Source organism: Callionymus lyra, chromosome 8 (genome assembly GCF_982586985.1).
Source record: "Callionymus lyra chromosome 8, fCalLyr1.hap1.1, whole genome shotgun sequence".
Lineage (NCBI taxonomy): Eukaryota > Metazoa > Chordata > Actinopteri > Syngnathiformes > Callionymidae > Callionymus > Callionymus lyra.
The window spans coordinates 20,971,449-20,992,698 of record NC_141825.1 but is presented as its reverse complement, the minus strand read 5'-3'; the positions used below and the strand labels follow the sequence as shown (position 1 = coordinate 20,992,698).

The following is a 21,250-nucleotide window of genomic DNA, read 5'->3' as shown; positions in this document are numbered from 1 at the left end:
TTTAAAAACCTGCATAATTTTAGGAAATATTTTAGGGGACACTGAATTTTAGTGACATCTTCTAATTTTTCTACTGTCTTTTAGTTCAATTATTCATTAAATATATAAAATTAAAAGCCAAGATATGCCCAAACATCATAGTCATAGCCGCCGAGGACATAATGACTTCTGCCATCTAGTGGTCGGAGGTTTAATTGCAACACAAACCCTGTGAATATGTGTAAACATTTTATTTATTTTTTTATACACACTTTATTGAAATATAAACAATAAATATTATAAAATAAAATATGATTTGAAAGCCAATCACACCCCTCCCCTGACCCCCCCTAAAAAAGGTTGAAAAATATTGAAATAGTGCTGTTAAATGTCAATTTAGTATTGTAAAAATATATATATATATATCTTTGTATCAATTTCTTCTTACACCCCTAGGTGTGTGACAGGCTGGTGACCCGTCTCTCACCCTAATCAGCTGGGATTTCGTTCATCCCCCATGTGACCCCGATGAGGGGAATACGTGGTAGAGAATGAATGAAGATATACTAACAAGACTGAAACCTGGCATAGGCTGTGTTACACTCTCTGTAAATATTAAATTATTGTTATCCAAGCCGTCGGCAATACATGTCCTGATTAAATATTTTAGTCTTCTGACACATTTCAAGTCTATTGTGTGCTCAACTAAAAGAGCTAGGATGAAGATTTTGATTCAAGTATACACCTGTTAGTCTAAAATGAAGGCACTTGGAAAACAGATTTTAAAACTATTCAACGCGATGACACATGTACGTATCATTCAGAATCATCTGGCCGATGAAACAAATACTGCCACTGTGGTACATATTAGGTAAGTAAGTAATTAGTATTTATATAGCTCTTTTCCAGACCAGGGTCACAATCAAAACAATATTCAATAAAGTATATACTTTAAAGGTCAAGATAACACTAATAAAATATCTATAACCAATTGAAGCAAATGGTTGAATTCACACTTTGATTCAACATAATCAGTTAATGACATTTGAGAAAAGTTCTTAGACTATAAGACAACCCCTTTAGATTAAGTATTATTAAGATTATTTGTTAATGTAAGAAATAACTAAAACATTTTGTCTTCCTACTGAATGTCAGAACGTTTGTTTCTAATGGCATCATAATCCGTAGAGTCAGCTGACAGCAGGCTTGTTTAACAAGCTGTCTTCCCCTCAGGCAGAGATTCTGTCGAAACTCAAGAGGGTGCACCAGGTTGACACACCTGTGGACATGTGTCTCCTCCCATTCGACTCGAGGAAGGAGCGCCAGCCACAGCTCCGGACTCAAACTTTAGCTTCCTTCACATTCCTCTTCCTCTACAGTTAAACTCTTTAGAATAAACTAATACATTCTTTCTGAAGTTTATGTTCTTTTAAATCACGTTTTTGTTCAATCTTTTAGACTCGTTTTTTAAAAGTCAAAGTTAACAGAATATCTACGAGAGAATGTCACAGATAATCACAAGTAAAGGTAAGAAGTTCTATGTGGGGAAACTCACCCTGTCACAACTGGTTGTAGAGTGAACCCCCCAGTCAGCTGTGTGTGTGTGTGTGTGTGCAGGTGTGAAGTTAACTTCTCCAACGATCTCGCAGGTAAATGCCCAGCGCGAGAGCAGAGAAGAACAAGACTCCTCCCATCTTCCCTCATTCCAAAGGTGCCATCAGATATGCATCCGCCAGCTCGAGGGAAATAGTACAGATTTGTTTTTGATTTGACGTTTTACTTTTTGCTATTTTTTACCAACATTCCTTAAGCTTTCATAAAACCACACAACACTTGGAGCTATAACATGCCCGAGGGGAGGAAACCATTTGCAATTAAGCTTTATTTTGAATAAGTAAATTCATTTTACGAGATGTTTTCTAGTCATAAAATGTTGTGATAATCACAGCTGAAGATCTGGATTGTCATGAAAGGCTTTTCTTATACATAGCAAAAATGGCACCATTAGCTTTCATTTACAATAACACAATTATTTATTGCCGATCCTTATATATCCATAAACTATCTATAGTGCAAAAGGTCGTATGTCATTTTCAACACTGTAGGTCATGTTCAAAATACTACGGAGTGATATCTGTTTTCTTCTTCGCTGCTGGGATTAATGATTAACAAACAAAGAGGCCTCAAGGAGAAAACCCTTGTACATCTCAATAATAACTTTAATAAATATTGATTTTTACTCCTTGGGTCTGTTGCAATTAGTTAAAGCCCAGAGGGAAAAAAAAGAAACAGTAGCACAAACTAAAAAGTATTTATGATTGAAATGCTTTTAATTTCACATTTAAAAGTGTATTGAACTTGATTTCCATTGTAATACACAGATGTCAAAAAACATCAAATATTTTTTTTCCTACAAAGAACTTGTTTTATTAAAATGTATAGATCTCCTTGTGTCTCATAATTACTGGAAGGAAATGAAAGCAAGGAGAAATTGGCAGCAAAAATGTGTGTATCTTATCTTATCTAAAACATACTAACATGAACAACAACGCTTTGATTGAGAGCCGACCGGCCGGCGGGGGCCACATAAACGGCCCTCGGGCCATGAGTTTGACAAATGTGACGTAAATTGTCGCACGGATACGTAAATTCTTGGCTGATGCGATGGAATGAAGGGCATTATTATTTTTTCCTTCTAATGGAACCAGTCTGACTCGTCTAAAATTCCATCAAATACATTCCCGTAACATAAAATAACACAAGCAGGAGTTCTCTGGAAATAGACTTCGAAGTACACATTTGAAATGAAACTCCCCCTTGGCTTAAACAAATGAAACATAAACAGATCAACTATAGGCTGATAAAAACTGTTTCTGCATGTGTGTATTTACGACTGTGTTGAATGTGTGGAGGACACGAGTCAAACTTAAGAACCTTAAGGTTGAAAGTGTTTCATTCTAAATATAGATGTATCTATGTGTGTGATCATAAGCATGAAGAAATACCTGCATCCATGCATTAAGTATTAACCCTTGTGGCCTCATTTTATAATCCAAAGTGAGAGTATAAGTGAACAAAAATGGGCCGGTTGGTGGAGGTCAAGTGGGTAAAAGGACGGATGTGTTTAAGGCTCCGACCCCTATGTTACCGGAAAGTAGTCCCAGATTCACAAGACGACACAGTTTTTTTTTAAAGGGGCTTAATTTAGCTGATATATTTATGGATTAATAAAATTTTAAATAGTTGTTGTTAGATGAAAGCAAAGGTAGTCACACCCTGATGTAGACATTGTTTGGTCGGGTGAATCATACATATTTTATTTAATTTTTCTAATGATTAGACTAATAATAACATAGCAATATTCATCTGATTTTAGCGATTAAATATTTAGATTTATTAATCACAAATAATAATTAATTGATCTCTTTTATGGCCACCATTGTTTTCTACACACAATCTGCAAGATAATATTGATCAAATGTGGTCTACAGTTAATTATGACGATATATTTATGTCGTTTATAAGATTCTTCTTTTCAGATTACAACATATCAGGTAAATTATCGTGCATTTTCAGTAAAGGCTGGAGAAGAGACTGGCTAGATTATTGTGCTCAAACATGCGGTCGAGAGAATATTTTAAAAATTAAAATGAACATCAAAGATAGAAGCGAAGGTCAGGGATGATTTTGGAAGGCAGAGAGAAAGAAGAAGAAAAATGAGTGTAGGAGGAACCGACTCATCTATCACACTGACACATTCACAGTTTTCTTCTCACATCCTTTGTGGTTTCAGGCCTTCACAGCATCATGCTGCGACCAGGCTTCAGATATATCAACATAGTGTGGGCTGAACAGGAAGACTGTCTTCTTAAGGCTCATTTAAAAAATGTGATCATGACCATTATAAACACAGTAGTTCATCTTGTGTGTTCAGTTGAGGTCAGCGGTGACGACCCCAGCATTTCTGTGTGTATTTACTGACAGGGAACCAGCATTATCTAATGTTTACTGTAAAATGAAAACAAGTGTACTTGTTGTATTACATTGTACTTTTTCTTATGTTTAATTCTGTATGAAATACACAGACAATAATTGAATAGCGATGAGTGGATGGTACTCTTTGCTCCATAACCGTTGGATCTCAACCACTTATTCTCTCTAAGGCTCCACCAACATGTTGTAATAGCTTTGAAAAATAGTTTAACAAATCAAAAAGGTTTAAAAAAACCTTTTCAAAGAAATGACTTAAAAATTAAAGAAATTAAATTGGTTATGACTTTCAAAGGAAAATCATTAAGTACTTTGTTGCTTTCAGTAAAAAAATAAATAATCGCGTTACTTACTGCAAAACATTTAATCAGTTATATATGGAAATGTTAATGTGTGTGTTGCATTTTAATCTTCACATTGACCTATTAATAATCAAGATTTTGAAAATATGATTTAACGTTTTGTTCATACCTTGGGACTGTTCGATTTTCACCGCCAGGCAAACATCTTCCTCTACGTTCTTGTTCCGGAAATAGTCGACTTTATCTGTTGTGTCTGTAACAACAAAGTTGATTGATTAGTCCAGTCAACAACAAAAAAAGAAATAAAATATCAAAAACATTATAATTTTTGGCTTCTCAAATTTGGTTTTCTACATTTAATCTCTTACGATAGACTTGGCAAACATAAGCTCTATGGGCCACACATGACCCTTACTATATATGGGTTACTTACCTATGTCATGATTTTTAAATGTTTATTGGGCCTTAATGCATCGAACATTCAGTAAAGATTGACCATAACTCTGTATTTATCTGTAGACGTGAGATCGCACAAACTCAATTTCAGTAAACAATTCAAAGTCAAACTGGTAGTGTATATAAAGATCATAAAACCTTTATTTACAAACCCCTGTAGAGGAATTACACAATAAATGCAGAAGCATAAATTAATAAAATACCAAGTTAAAAATGTAAAATACCTGAGAAACAATTAAAACCTAAATATTTATGTGAACAATCGTCACTGAAAAAGAATAAAGTAGGACCACATACTAAGAAAAAAAAATCCACCAAAGCCTCATGAAGCTTCACAGCAGGAAAGCAAAGTAATACAATTTAAGATTCAAGAGTCTGGGCTCTGATCAAAAGTATTTGGTGTTTGTTTTTAAGAGCAGAATCAAGGGATTCCTCAAAGCTAATTAGAGTGTCTGCGATATGAATGCTTCGTCTATAGGGAGAGCCTGCACTCTTTCAACATGGCCGTTTAATATGCACATAAAAGATTAAAGAGAAGCAGCTGTAAAAAAATAATAATGTTAGTCTCACGTGAGCGTTATTACCAACAAAACACAGGTTCTATTAGGATTAACGCCAGACACACAAAGCGACAACAACAGCTGCCATGCATTAGCATCAGTGGGTGACCTGGGACGGAAGTGTGTTTGATTCAAAAGTAAAGTGAGGTGAAGTGAAGATCAATAATAGATAGATAAGTAATCATTAAACAGAATATGGATTTAAGGTCAGATATGACCTTTGAATGCATGGATAGGATGTCGCACATCTACTAGTAGGGTTTACTAGTATTGCGATACTGTAGGAACGCAGTATACATGTAGTATTGACCGAGTACTTTCCTCTGGTGTCGTAGCGATCATAGACCTAATGAGTCTTGATAAAGTTGTAACTGCTTTGATTTGTTTTTAATCCAAAATATATCCAAACATCAGCTTTAAAGCTGCAAAAGTTGACTGTATCCTCTCGTCCTCAGCCATAGCCGGGAGTTTCTTTAGCTGCGGAAGATGTAAGGAGTTAAATTGCAACCACAAAAATGAACAGGGTTCGAATATGTGTTAATTGTTCATCAAAAATGTATATACCATTTTATTTTAAACACACCTTATTTAACTAAAAACACCAAACGAACCCATAAAATATGATGTCAAAAATTAAAAAACATTAAATAAGATGGATACAGTCCTGTCGAATAATCAAACAGTAAAGTGGAAAAGAATATCGCAATATTTATACCATATATTTATACGCCATATTTACCCCTTCAAAGTGTTTATTTTTTGCCACAAAGTCAAAGTTTCCTGCAGAGAAGACATTAAAATTAAACCAGCCACTGAGGCAGAAAACTGCTGTGGTGCCCCTAAAAGTTAAAAGACGGGGATGTTGCACTGGATTTCTAAAAATAAAAATCGTGAAGGTCTCTGTGACATTTCCTATTTATCAAGCAAAGGTCACCCTGTGGCTGGATCAGCTAAATAAAGTTGCAGCAAATGCCAAAGACTGGTTCTTTATTTATTCATGGGAAAAACTTGCAGAACTTGGTTTACAATTCTGCCTGGTACTTTTGGATACCTCGACCCTACATGGAAACTAGGCGAGGGTTATTTATGTAACAATTTCCCGAAGGAGACCTCCTGAGGGATCAATAAAGTTTTACCTTACCTTACCTTAGCCAATGAGAGAATTAGATTCAAAACATTTGAGTCCATCTACAAAGAAAGAGGCGCGAGAGGATGTTGATAATAGCATAGAGATGCTATCTATATAAAGTCAGTGATGGTCCATGAAGACAGATACTCAGATAGGAACACGGTTTATTTAGTTATGCTATGAGAAAGTACTTATTTTTTGTCTCAAATGTTGCTACTTTAATGATTTATATTTATTAAAATCTGCTCTTTTACCCTCAACCAAGCATTTTATTCTGTTAGAAATAATTTTGTTACGAAAATACTTCAATCCAGTACATTGTAATCATAATCATGTGAGGCTTATATATTTAGTGAACTTCTAAAATACATATACACACTAAGTCTGGTTCTACTCAAGGTTTTTCACTTAAACTCCTTATGTCTTCTGCAGCTAAAGCAACAGTGAAATCCTGTGAGCTCCCGGCTATTGCTGAGGACGAGAGGATACGTTGGAACATTGTGATTAGCTGTGACCTTATTTTCGGCTCTCTAATGTAGTATTATTTAAACTGTAAAGTGTCTTGAGATACCATTATCTTTTTTTTTTTACAGAAATATTATTTCATACATTTCTTTATACTTTTGTACGTTTGCAGAAATTGTTTGTCTTAATAGTTTGAAACTAATTATGACACCAATATTAAGATACTATTTAAAACACTGCGGTAAGTGTAATCCATGACGTTTAATTGGTGAATAGCTAATCACGTTTAATGAGAATCTAAATGAACCTGAATAATAAAGAAGCCGTCGTGCAAATATCTCCATAATAAGGTCAAAAGCCCTGAATTCATGAAGTCTGCATTTAATTACCATCCAGTAATTAACCAATGTCTTTGTTGATATGAATTTAACTCCCAGACATAATCTATATTGAGACTCATTTTATAAATATTAGATGAGTCATACATTTTTTAAACAGTGGAGGGTCTTTGAGTCCGAACATGACGGACAAGAAAAGTGGACAAACTCAGCGTGGGGCTGAACAAACAGACAGAAGCTGGTACAAATGTGTGTGTAAATGAGGTATAATATCCCGGCTCAAGGATTAACGCCGGGCTTTCTCCTCCCACCATCTGGACTCTTCATGAAGGGCCTCCTGCTGCTTATACACCGCCCCCCCACACACACATACACACACAACTACACTTCACAATTCATATGTGCTTTACAAGTTGCTCCTTCACAATAGATCACATGTAAGCTTCTTATCAAAATCGTCGGGGAGAAGTGGACCGTGACACAAGCGGCAGCTCCTGGACATGTGACCCCAGTCCACCACAAGCTTGTATTGTAGTCTCAAGAAGAGGGATGTCATGAAGTCAGGTTTGAGAACATTAAAGACTAAAAACAAGCTCACAAATTCACTCTGAATCTGCCCTTCCTATTTTTCAACTTCCTGTTCCTGGTGTCTACAGCGGAGAGGTGACATTAATGTGGCGTGAATGATGCAAGTACAAACAATCCAGCGCACAGAAGGAACATGTGAACTTATTTAAAATGTCCCCCATAAAAATAACACATTTTATGTTGGAAACTGCTTCTTTGTTTAAGAAATGTAACTTGAGCTAACTTAACTATTTTCTAATGACGCCTCATCATATGTCTTTTTTTTGCAACGTAAACTTTTTTTCTGGTTCTGGTGAGTCAAAGTCACTTAAATGAGGGACTGGACAGATTAGATAAGATATTCCTTGTTATTTTTCACACATGGAGGACATTTTGGGTTGTTACAGCAGCAACTTCACAGACGAAACATAAATAAAAACATAAATAAAAGTTTAAAAATACAGTGAAAAAAGATAAAATAAAAACAATAGTAATAATATTAATAAAAATTCAATAATAATACTCTTATATAGTGTGGCAACTAAATCTTTGAGAGAGTATACAAATTCAAGAAGTACAAGAGCATAATTAGGCAAAAATATTCTCTGTGGTTTAAGTTATTACTTACTTAACTCTTACAAAACAAGACAACTTGTTTTTCTGCTCAAAGCACACTTCTAGCCATCTGCATTTATAAGATTAATAGTTAAAAGTAAGAATATGAGGACTAATTTAAATGTTTTTTTGGTGAAAATTAAACTAGAATTAGGTTGTTGTGTGCTACATAATTTGACCTGGCGAGTTCGAACCCAAGTTTGAACCCCAGTGTAAAACAGCCAAACCAGCTATTGAGTTAAAGTTAAGATAGACGTTATGACATATAGACTATTGTGTAATACATTCTGAGGGAAACTCATTTTGATCAACTTTAAAATGAAACTGTAACGGAGCGAAAATGTGGAGAAGTTGAAGCTGTTCCCATGAACTATACCTTCCTCAAAAGCTGATGTAGCTGATTGTCTACCAGCACAAAATTGACAAATAAATAAAAATTTTCATTATAATGGGGACGATTTACACTGAGTCTAGACATTAGTTAAATACGTATCAGACACCTTTAATTATTACGGAAAAATTAAAGAAAAGAATATTTGCCTTCAAGGTTTTTCCAAGACCGGTAAACTCGTTAAACTGTATGATTGTTAATTTTAATAATTAGAGAAACATATTTGTCACACTTTTAAAATAAATGATTTTTTAGTTACAGAAATGCACCAACCTTATTCCTCTAATACTCAGTGCTCAGTTGACAGGTGCAGTTTTATGGTGTTTTCCCGTTCTATGGCAAAGCCAGTTTGCTTTAGGGCCACTAAATCTTTTATGTAAACACATAAATTATAAGTTAGTATAATAAGTATAGAGAAGCACAGAACAGAGGGAGGTGGGGGGGGGGGGGGTTCCAGGCTGGCGTACATTTTTTACTAGAAAATAAGTCCTCCAATAAGTTAATATCAGTCTCTTTTTGGTGAGTTTGCACAGGTAGTTTATTGCGATCAAAGCTCAACAAAAGTAGACATGAGTTGGAATTTGACTCTGAGTAATTAAAAGCATGAATGAATTCCTGCCGAAGACTAGCAGCGTGTTTTAAATATTTGTTAAGCTGCACCCATGGATACAACACTGTGTTCACAACAGTGTTTTTTAGAAGAAATTAAACCATAAATGTAGTCGAACCGAAACTAGCATTTAAGAACTCATCCACAATTCAGCTAAATACAAAGTGTCGGTCTATACCTGTGAGGTGTTCTCTCCACTGCAGGTTCTTTTCCAACCTGCCCACTACACGACGTTTATCCATCATTGACCTTCCTCCGATTTGGTCCCACTGGCATCTACATGTCACCGGGATTCTCTTCAGCCGAAGAGTTTCCACTAACAGCTGCTCGCTTCACGTCAGCGCTGACACAACTCACTAGCAGAGGAGCTGCATCAACACTGCACAAACCGGTTTCCTAGAAACCAAAGTCTTCAGGTGAAAGCGAGGGAGGGAGGGAGGGAGGGAGGGAGGGAGGGAGGGAGAAGGGGGGTGAGGTTGCCCTTCAAGACGTCACTTCATGTTTAAACCCTTAAAATGTTGACGTGTGATCACAGAGAAAGTCAGGCTGGAAATATGAATGTACAACTACAAAATTGATCAAGGGGGAATTTGGTGAACCATTACGGGTTAATACTTAACATCAGACATTCTTTGCTACTTACTCGAAAACTGCTTACATCATAATCTACCAATCTTCTTATGTCATTCTATGAAAAAGCACTATTCAAGTGAAGCTAACGGACTTCAATAACTACTGTGGATAGAATAGATCACAGCTGTTCATACAAAAACATTGTATTTAATAGTATATTGTCATTAATAGCACTTTGAGATTTGTTGACCATATGTAAAGTGTAATACAAATAAAATACAATATTTTTATGATTATTATAAATGAATGTCTTTAAAAGTACTTTACGCCGTCCACATGGTGCCTACAACCTTCAAGTATTATTATCAATAAGTATAATCTCTACTGACATTTGAAAAAAAAATCTATGATGGTTGATTTCAACAGTCACTGCTTGCAGTCCTCAACAGTCTAGTAGAACATGAAAGTATTGGGGTCGATATCATGTACATCAAAGTCAACGGCGGCAGTATGTTGCCCTCGCTATACCACACATCAAAAATGTAATGATTTCAACCTTCAGCTCTGCCATGTTATACTCATATTTTGTGCTTTCCAGTTACAATCATTGATATAAGATATGATTATGTCTATGATTTCATTTCTTTACTATTACTACTACTACTACTATTTTGAGGGTAACGGGGGCGGGACTAGATAAGCTTCATACAATCATTCTCCCCTCATTTTGTGTACACCCCCTTTTCGCAAAACACAAGAGAGAGCAGATGATTGGTTGCCATGCCTTTCAGATCTCAACAACTAAATAGCAGAATAATAAAAACATCAAACACAAAACCAGACAATTTTACGCACAAGCTGACTAAAATGCAAAGTTTCCTCCATTAGCGATGCCGCCCTAGAGAGAAATAACTGCTCCTCAAAGGAGGCTCATAAATAATGGAGAATGGGTAACACCCCGCTAATCATGGCGATGCCCTGTCTGGTGAAAACGTGTGCGTAAGCCTTAAAGGTTCATGGGCGACACTCGGGAAATTGGCTCCTAAAAAAAAAGAAAAAGAGAGCAGATGCGGGAGACTGTCCGTACATAATGGACAATTAGCAGAGAGTGATGGTTTTCTGTCACAAGCATAATAGAGTGAAAATTTAAAGAGCAAGGTTGGCTTCAGTGGTCAAGGAGACCAGATGAGACCCTTGTGAAAGCAACTCATACGAAAAGTATGACAAACGCGAGAAAATTGGCCAGCAAATTGACTATTATGAAGGTGCAGTTCTCAAGAATACTCTATTAAGCTTGTTCACTCTCACAAAGGCAACGTTTAATTTAGATCTTGTTCTAAGACTAAGTTATGGTTTTGATGATCTCATTAACCAAGTTCATGAATGATGATGTTTTTCAGTAGCTGAGATACATGCAAATGAGATCAATGGTGTGGAAACAAATCAGGAAGGTTACTAGCTGGAAAAAGGCTCATAATCCAGGGGAAGCTTTGTAGATGTGGAGATCAAAGTAATGTCATTTTATAGGAGCAAAATCTACACTCATATTTTTGGTCAGGACTCAATTATACACAGGGAAATTAAAATATGTTTGTTTGGTTAGTTTTGTAAAATGATAGTAATATGGGTCTTTGTAGGTCAACTAATGTGTTGATGTAAGTGTATCCGAAGTTAAACTCTATTGTACTCATCAGTATGTGTCTGTTTGTTCTAAACTGTTCGTTTAAATATTTACATGAGAAAATGATCTTAAGCCCCGCCCACTGAAAACACTTATTGTGGTGTGAAAATCTTGTTTACCATAACCACAACCACTCTGCTGCGATTGGTAAAGCATCAAGGTTTGTCATCGCACGTTACCCATTAAGGAAGTCTCCACCTCCAAGAGACTTGTTGTATACACAAAGTGGTAGGAGGTGTGAAGACCATTATTGATTCATAATGGATTCAGCTCTCGTAACCTCTCATTTGCCAAGATTTCTGACGGGGTAGAACTTAAAGTAACAAGTTCAAAACATAGTCATGATGATGGACTTATTTCTCCATCTTGCAGAGGAATAATTCAACATTTGAAACATGTGAGTGAGTCAGGAGAGTTGGCTTTGAACATAAGTTGCTCTTTAATAATCACCTGAGGCGCCCTTCAATATTTAAAGTTAATTGTTTATTCATTAATTTTACTATGACTTGTCCGATGTCCTGTTTAAGAAGCTGTAAGGTTAAAATTAACTATTGAACAAATGGAAAGCTACCTTTGAACCTGGTCCCCTAACTAGGGTTTTGTCCAACTAGATTAACCACAATTTCAATCATAAACAGGTTAATTCCCTCCCATGTCTTCAGCAATTTTCTTCACTCTCAGCCAGTTTGTCCGTGTAGGTTCTCATCCATCCAGGTCAAGGTGTTTCGAGCGAGTCAACTAGACTGTGTAGAACTGACATTTTCTTTTCGTATTTTTTTAGATATTCTTTATATTCTATTTATCCTTTCTGCACAGGATAAAAAATCCTTAAGAGTCACTAACAGCCACATACAATTTCAGTGTATACTGTCAATGTATAATTGGAGGAAAAAGCTGATTCTGGCGCTACTCTGAGATTCTCCCAGGAGACTGAGCTAAGGGATCATGCAGACACCCAACTAGGAATAGTCATTACAGCAGCTTGTGTCTGCATTCTTATTCCTTTAATCACCTTCTGAAATATGCGCCCAAAGGTGAATTAAGGAATGTAGATCTGCAGGTGAATATATAGCTCAGCTTTTCAGCTCTTCATTCACCGGGACTGACAGCTACAGTGTACTCATGACTTCTAGTTACAGGAGACCGATATATTAAATCCATACTGAAGGGAAAAAGCTAACAATAATATTCATAATTTAGGTTCATTTCTAGACTTTCCAGCTTCCTCTCAGCAAGCTCCCGGTACAACCTCAGTGTGCGAGGATAAGCTTTCAGCGTGATCTAAAAAAGATCAGTGGCCCACGTCTAATGAGGGCAGGTCAACTGTGTGACTGGGACGACGGCAACAGCGCTACGTTCCTTTAATTACTTTCTGTCGGATGTCTTTTTGGGGACATTAATAATAACCGTTTATGTGTGAACTGAATCATGAACGATAGTACAGAAGGAGCAAGTGGTTGTACATGTTCATTTAAATGGAGTTGGTGGTGTGGAAGGTGTGATGGCGATGAGATGACGACCATGGATAACCTTTTGTTTTACACCACTGTCCACCTCGGATGACAGATGAAAGCGGCGGGGATATGAGCGCCGAACGTGTCAATCAATATCAGTGACAAACCCCAGTGCATCTAGTATAAGCATGGAGAAATCCTGCTGGTGTGCGCCACACCCTACACAACATTATTCTAACATTAGTTAAACCTAATAGAGCGGAACAAGAGTTAAGCAACCCCCATTGACTTTTCTTGTCCGAGTATGAGAAAGAAAATAAACCAACTATAAAAAGCAGTGAACCATAATGGAACCACTGCTGTTGTCTCATGTTTCCAGTCCAAAACTATTTCACTTTTGATGCGTCAACAAAATACCCTTTTAAATTTCCATCCACTCAAATAACTCACCATCAGGGTTTAAAAATACAAGAGTCTGGCTAAAAATAGTCCTATGAGAAATTCACATGTACTTTACAGTGTAGATTAAGGTCACGGCTTTCTCACCATAACAAGTACATTTTCTAGATCTCCCTTAACTCAATAATTAAACTCTTAATTTACATTTAGTTTAAAGGACTACAAGTTATTTCACGTCTCAAACTTGGTAATAACCCCTTCAGCTGGTGGCAAAATCCCTTGTTTAAAGATTGATGAATACTCTTTTGCTTACATAATATATGTGAATTATATAATCGCTTTTTATTTTTTCGTGAGAGGAACTCATTAATGGGATTTGTTTTTCCTTCCCTTCTTTCTTTGGGGTTTGCTCATTTGGCAGCAGTGATTATGCATAAGGTCAGGAGATCAACTCCGTAATGACTAAATGGTTTGACCTCAGAGGGTCTTTTGTGACCGCAAGCAAAGGAACCACCTTCATTTGCATTTTACAATATTTAAGAACTAAATAAAACGGTAGACCATTAACTAATGTGGGCTATTTAAGAACTATATCATGAAAAGAACGAAGTGCCTGATTTCTTCATTACGCTTTCACCAAGAGAAACCTGAGTAAAATGCAACAAATTGATGTTGCAAGAACTCTCAGTGTCCTAAACATGGACACATTAGAAGATATTTACACCAAAAGGTAAAAGCCTGATTGATCTGACTCCTGTTGCTTCGAAATGTATTGATCTTGTTAGACAAAACAAAATGAAAAAAAGCATTGAGACACAAGCAAACCACATCAAGATAGATTGTCATAGATATGTGTCACAAAGAGATGTTGGCATAAATGGTCCAAGCAAGAGTTTGAGGGGGGCGGGGGGGTTACAGCTCCTTACCATGCCGACACAGACTGTGGGGAACTTGTGTGCACAACAACAGGCGCAGTGTTTGTGCTGAGCGATCCCACTTAGCAACATCCGCTGCTGTGGATGTTCTCCGTGCTGTGAATAAACTGCAGCCTGTTTGTCCAGATCATCAGTGGGAAACAATTTACAAATACAAAGAAGCTATAGGAGACCAATTTGTTTTTATGCTGTATACATAAAATTGTGCTTCAGTAGATACTTGAAAGCCCATTCAGGCATAAAAACACAGTTTAAATGTTGGTGGTTGGACCTCAATAATGAAGAATAGTGAATAAAATAAACTTTTTTTTTAAACTAAGCAGTGTCCAGTTTATATCTGTGGGTTTGTATTTCTGTGACTGTCATGCTAAAGAGACATGCATGAATGCATAGAACTTAATAGATGCAGAACATTTTGCCAATAAAGAAGTCTAACAGAATCTTTGTCTCAAACAGAATCGTTGTGCTCAGCATGAATGAGTCCTTCAGACTTGGTGCCCAGATTCTGAGTGCGGTGCAGGAATGCACCAAAAGCTCTGCAGTCATGAAAACAGGCCGAGACCAAATCAGAGCCACCAATAAAGCCCGGACTGTACCTTGTACAGATGGTTACATTAAACCTTCTCCCCCTTCGACCGATCAGACATAAAAGTAATCTCTCCATCCAGACTGGCGTTGCTGTATAGCAACATACGTTATCTCAGATACACACACCTCTCTCTGACACACACTCGCACATAGATGCAGGCACAAGCAGCGTTTAATCTGACACGTTCTGTCAAACAGACTCAGCATTTCTCTTCGACTCATTGGAGACAGAAACACAAACTGCTGTGTATAGGAGAAGCAAAAATCAACTGTGGGCTTTTTAGAAACGTGACATAGCATTTGAGGAACAGGCTCAAGATGAGCTTAACAGCTCACATGAACCAGGAAGAAGTGTGTATAAGTAGAAATGTTAAAGAGCTTTCTTTGGGAAATTTTGTACCTTTTTGGGGGGGATAAGGAGAGACCTTGTAGAATTTTGACTTATGCTAAATTAAGAGAGTGGGGTGTTATGTCTTATACATGTTTTATATAATATGACCGATTGTCTATCTAGAAGTGGTGATACATTTTTGTAATCCCATGGCAGTGATTTGGTGTCATAAAAGAAATATATTAAAAAAAAAGCTGCAACAAATAGGTAAAAATATAAAAACTATTTAATGAGAATAAGAAAGCAAGTTGCATTTAACTGTCCTGTTCTTTCTGAAAACAATTCTTCCTCATTCTACTTAAAATGAAGCAGAATGTTCTCCTTTAAATAAAGTTACATTTTAAGTTACTTCCTCGTTAGGCTGTCTTTTGAGAATGTTGCAAAACCTATTTCAAGGATTTTAAAACGAATGTCTTTATGATTGTAGAAAACCTGAATAACCTTAGCCAAACTTTGCTTCAATCTGACATACATTTTGCATTGACAAACATTTACTATTTTATTTGTAAATTGAAAAATAGCAGAAAACAATATCAGTCTGTGACCCATTTGTGCCTACAAACACTAAGTTGTTTAGAAACATAATTGCTTTTGTGATTTAAAACAAAACAAAACAACAATTATTTCAGAGTATAAAATATAATATTGGAATTTTCTTACAGCCATGAATAAATGTAGATTTTGACATGCTCTCTTGACATCACTCCTGAAACTGTAGTGAAATAAAAGAATGCCAGCTTTAGGGCTGGTATCGATCATAGATTTTCGATACCAGTACTGATACTGATAGCTTTACTTCAATAGCTGTTAAACAATGCCTTTCTCCTTAACAATTGCATAAGATAAATTCTAAGAAAAATCATAGTAATCAAAGTATAAATATTGAGTTTATTTGTTCAGCTTTGGTAAATTGATAAACAAGCTGTTTTCTTATAAAATAACTAAACAAACCAACTTCCAGTGCAAAATAACACTTTCTTACAAAAGACAAATTCATCTGATGTTGTCTGGCTTTTCGGCAGTCGGTGCCACAAAAGAACCGAAGTTCAAGCCCTTGCTAGCTTGTTGTAATCTATAACTTCAATGTAAAATGAATGATATCCAGAAACACGTCCACTGCTGACTATGAGTTCTAATATGACCCAAGGAAGCAGACATAAGGTAAGCCCTTACCTAGCCTTAATTATTTCCTGTTTCTGTTGCCAAAAGGAAACACCCAGCCCCCACCCAAGTTGGATCACACACATATACCCAGTTCAGAGCCTTGTTAGTGCACGACTGCTTCCCATGGCAGAATAAACAGCAGGATCTGATCGACCCCCTGCTGCTGCCTCCCCACATTAGCAGCCACATTCAGGGAGTCGACCGAGCACTTTGGAAAATATATGGCTGCAGAGAAAGTTCATGGCGGATGTGAGGAGAGACAGAGAGGGAATAAGGACCGATATTTTCTCTTATTTTAAAAGGCATTTTTGTTAAGCAAATAATAATACTGGATCAGATTGGAGCAGCATCTGTCAACGTGACACTCTGTTACAACAGCAACGACACGGTGACTTGAAATCAGAGTTGTTTGTTCAGAAGAAGTGACACACTCGCTGCATGTTTTCCCTGCAGACAGCTGAGGCAGATTACAGCCAATAGAGTTAGCTATGCAATGTTCTCCGTAAATGTGAGGCAGAAAACAACCCCTTCAAGAAATGAAGTGTGTTTTGAGGCTACACACACCCACACCTCTGACATCCATCGCCTCTCCTCCTTGTGATGTTCCCCCTTTTTCCTTCATCCTCCACCCGCCACGAACACGTATAGATTGACAGACATTAAAATAGTCTGTCTGGTGAGATGCTGCTATATGTCGCCGCTCCGTGAACCCGACGCCCCGAGACTGCATTGTGCGTCTTGATGGAGACGGCGAGCCGGTGTTGAAGCGTAAATCAAAAACAAAGCACCGACCTGAGTGAAGGTCACGTCCGGCGAGATGTGAGGACGCACGTCGATGTGTAGAACTACTCCTGCTTCCTTGAGAAGCTGCAGAGAAACACCGGCAGGTTTGCGTTCAGCTGCTGCATTGACTGCATCCTCCCTTCCTTCCCCTTCCGTCCCCCCTCACTCTCTCTCTCTCTCGCACACACACACCCTGAGCCACAGACCGACTCGCCCCTTCCCTCAACCTCCTGTTTTGATCTCGCTGATGCTTTCAATGTTCTTCCTTCACCTCGAATGAAGATAATGACATTCCGCTAGAGATGAGGCATATGGCAGCGGGGGAGCTTCACACACAGCCCACGAGCAAAGCCCCCTCTCTGTGTGTGTATGACTTAGTGTGTGTGTGTGTGTGTGTCGCATGGACAATCGGTCCCATTGTGTGAGATGTGGGGAGGGACGGCCAGAGGGGAAGAAGCCAATGGCCAGCGTCATACAATGATGCTGGGGGGGGACACGGATACATGAAGGTGACACAAAACAAAACATCTGCCCTCAAGAAATGCTCCACAGTGAAGGAAAAACTTGTTAAATTAAGTAGTTGAATTCAAAAATGTTACATCTTTCTCCCTTTCTGACAAACCTATTAAATGCATTTGACATTTAATCCAACAAGAGACGCTCTAACATTATCCTTTATAAGGAACTTTAATACTTTATAGAATCAATTTGACTACCAAAGACAGTAGCACCATTTTATAAAGTTGTATATTATTAACGTTGTATAATATTTAGACATTTATCCGAATATTACAAAAATTGGGGGTGCACTGGTTGTATTTTGTTCTTTACTTACTTACTGTTTAAAGTGGTTTCCTTGCTAAGGTTTTTGCAGAACAATATTAAAATGAAGTGGACAGTTTTCTTATGAGTCAAACGAGAAGTAAGGTGTTAAGATAGAAACCCACATCTCAGGTTCACACGTGTTTGCAAAGTCACATCCAGTATTTGAGGAAAAAGGAAAAGACAATTAAGAAGTATAAACATACATATTTGAATTGAAATGTCTAGTGTCCTTTGACTTCAACTACATTGTGTAGGACAAAGTCTACTTTCATGACGTGTCATCATGGTCAATAATGTTATGTATTATTCATGTTACCCTCCTCATGCAACGACCTCCCACACATAATAATTTGCTGTGGCCATGTTTAAAAAAAACAGACTGACTGCTTGGGCTTATATGTTGCTACAGTATGTTTTTAACAGTCAGACTTGCTTGAAGCTTTCTACGGAAGCAAGAGAGAAAAGGCTGTTAAACATCAAATAGTGGATGTGACTATGCAAACACGTTCACACTTAAGACATGTGGGTTTCTATCTTAACAACTTACTTCTCGTTTAACTCACAAAAAAACTGTCTACTTCATTTTAATTTTGTTCTGCAAAGACCTTAGCAAGTAAACAACTTTAAACAGTAATTAAAGACCAAAATGGTATAAATAAGCAAAAAATATGCAGTATTCTTAGCTCAAAAGTCAATATTTGTTGAGGAACTAAACATACTCTAGATTAAGTTTGAATGTTCCAGGGTGAACAAAAACATATCAATTTAAATACTAGATCTATCATCAAAAACGCAAGAGAGACAGATGCCACCTGGTGGTTAACACCATATGTTATAGATAGAGGAAATAAAATAACCATAACATTTTCAGACTTTGCCATTTTCATGATATCATAAACTTACATAAAATGATGTTAAGTACATAAAAGTATTCAAAAAGAATCATATTGAAACTGACACATTTTTTACGGTACTGATTACAATCTCTTATCTCTAGAAAAGTGTTACAGAAAAAGCCTGACCTTGCAAATCAAATAGGGCCAAAAACTGAGCCTTGGGAAAGCTCCAGAATACATATTGTAATTTATCATTACACATTTGACCATTTCCCATCATAAAAACAACTATAAAACAATTCTGGTAAATGATTCTCACGTGTGCGTCACACACACACTCGGGGTCAATGCAAGCCTGCTAACCAGCATCGCTATGAGTATCTGAAACACAACTACACCCAGAAAAGAGTTTGCATGCACGTCTCTTTAAATGTCAAGCTACCAAACCACATGAAGGACATTAGCGTGAAAACCCACAAACAATGTTCCTTGTGGTGTCCACAAAGACCCATTAGCACTGCGAGGTCAACATGATGCTCTAAGGGCAGACTCGTACACACATGCTTGGAAGTGTAGCTCAGCTGATATGAACCGTGAAACACCAAAAAACACATACGAGGTCATACTTGCTTATGTTTCCACTGAGACCTATCAAATAACATGTGTCTTGGGAGGCTAACATTAAGGTCTCTGGTCCTCCTCAAAGTTCTACCAAGGCAAGAAAGAAGTCTTATGGCACTTTTTGTTTAGACCAGACCTCTGCAAAGTGAGGCAAACCAACCATGGTCTAGAAAGTAATTGACACAGATATTTTATGTATGCAAATACATCAGGAATATCCGTACATTGGAGGAATACAAAATCATTCTACAATACACAAATGCATTCTGGGTCTGCCCTGGGACCTTCTCGCTGGTGAATATATACACAAGACCTCACTTGACAGGCACCAAGAAAGCATCATACTCAACGTGTCTACCGGTCAATAATCCTAACCACCGAATGATTATAGGTGAGAATAGAAACATCTTCTCTTGGGTACCAAATGAGGGACATCATTGGTTCTTCAGTCCGTGGCATTGATTTTCAGCGAGGCCCTCTGTCCATCTGTGTCCAACACTGCACTAACCAGGTGTTGTCTGGAGGTGTTTAATTGTTTTCTTAAGCACAAACTCACAGAACCGCAAACAGAACCAATAAACACCACAGATGTGACAGCTGGACTGAATTTTAATTATTTATTATTCCTTTAGATTGTTACCAGCAGTTCAGATCCAGAAGGGTTGTAGCTTGTGCTCAAATATTCCCAATCATCTGTTTTCTTTTTCATAATGTGGTAACAGGGAGGTAACTTGAAGTGAGGGGAAGTGGACAATGTGTTCTGGTTTCTAGCCTATCACAGGCATGTATATTTACACTATTAGCTAATATGTATGTGTTTGGACTGTGGGAAGAAAGTGGATTGCTAGAGAAACTTCAGCAAGTAAATACTTACCTACCAGCATCATAACCAAATATAAATGGCTTTAACCAGGTGTATAAGAAAATATAGATACTATTACGTATCATGTTTTCACCTAACAATACTGTATCTATATTCAACAGCATTGTAACCATTTTTGAATTTTGAATTTGAAAAAAATGTGCAGGGTATATTTTTTATGTTGCAATTCAAACTTCGGGCACTAGATGGCAGAAGTCATTATGTCCTCTGTGATGACTAAGAACAAGAGGATACAGAGGACTCCAGCAGTTTTCGAAGCTGATGTTAAGACATATTTTTGTTTCAAAACAAATTATAGCACTTCGTCAAGAGTCATGTGGTCTGTGAATTCTGCAACACCAGAGTCAAGTACTCGACAATACTACAAGCATATCCTTGTTCTTATAGTATCAATATATATTCCATCAGTGCTCCTGTATTGTATCGCAAGATTCTTGCTGATACACAACACTAGCTTTAACACTAGAGGTAAAAAAAACAACTACTCTAGCAGAACTTTCGCTTTGTTTTTTATTAATGTAACTAATGATATAAATAGTTGACACCCTGCCACAAATACTGCAAACTCCTAAAAGTGACATAATAACATTGTCAGAAAGAAAAACATTGTTAAGGCATCAGAATCATGTATAAATGCCATTAGTAGAGGAGGGGATCCACTAATTATACATTGTTTTTGTACAATGTGCAACATCAACAATTAGAAAATAACCTA

At 37.1% G+C, this 21,250-nt stretch overlaps 1 protein-coding gene across 5 annotated transcripts in view; it reads right to left on the bottom strand.

Moving 5' to 3' along the window:
• fgd4a (FYVE, RhoGEF and PH domain containing 4a) overlaps positions 1-21,250 on the bottom strand; it is a 50,242-nt gene that overhangs the window by 17,191 nt on the left and 11,801 nt on the right. For 3 of the 5 annotated variants that reach the window (XM_087797705.1, XM_087797709.1, XM_087797706.1), the window contains exon 2: positions 4,441-4,524. In XM_087797705.1, the coding sequence (XP_087653831.1) occupies positions 4,441-4,524 (84 nt within the window). Of the gene's footprint in view, positions 1-1,534; positions 1,633-4,440; positions 4,525-9,580; positions 9,751-21,250 lie in introns of those variants that run through there. The other 2 variants (XM_087797708.1, XM_087797710.1) reach the window with 2 other exon arrangements.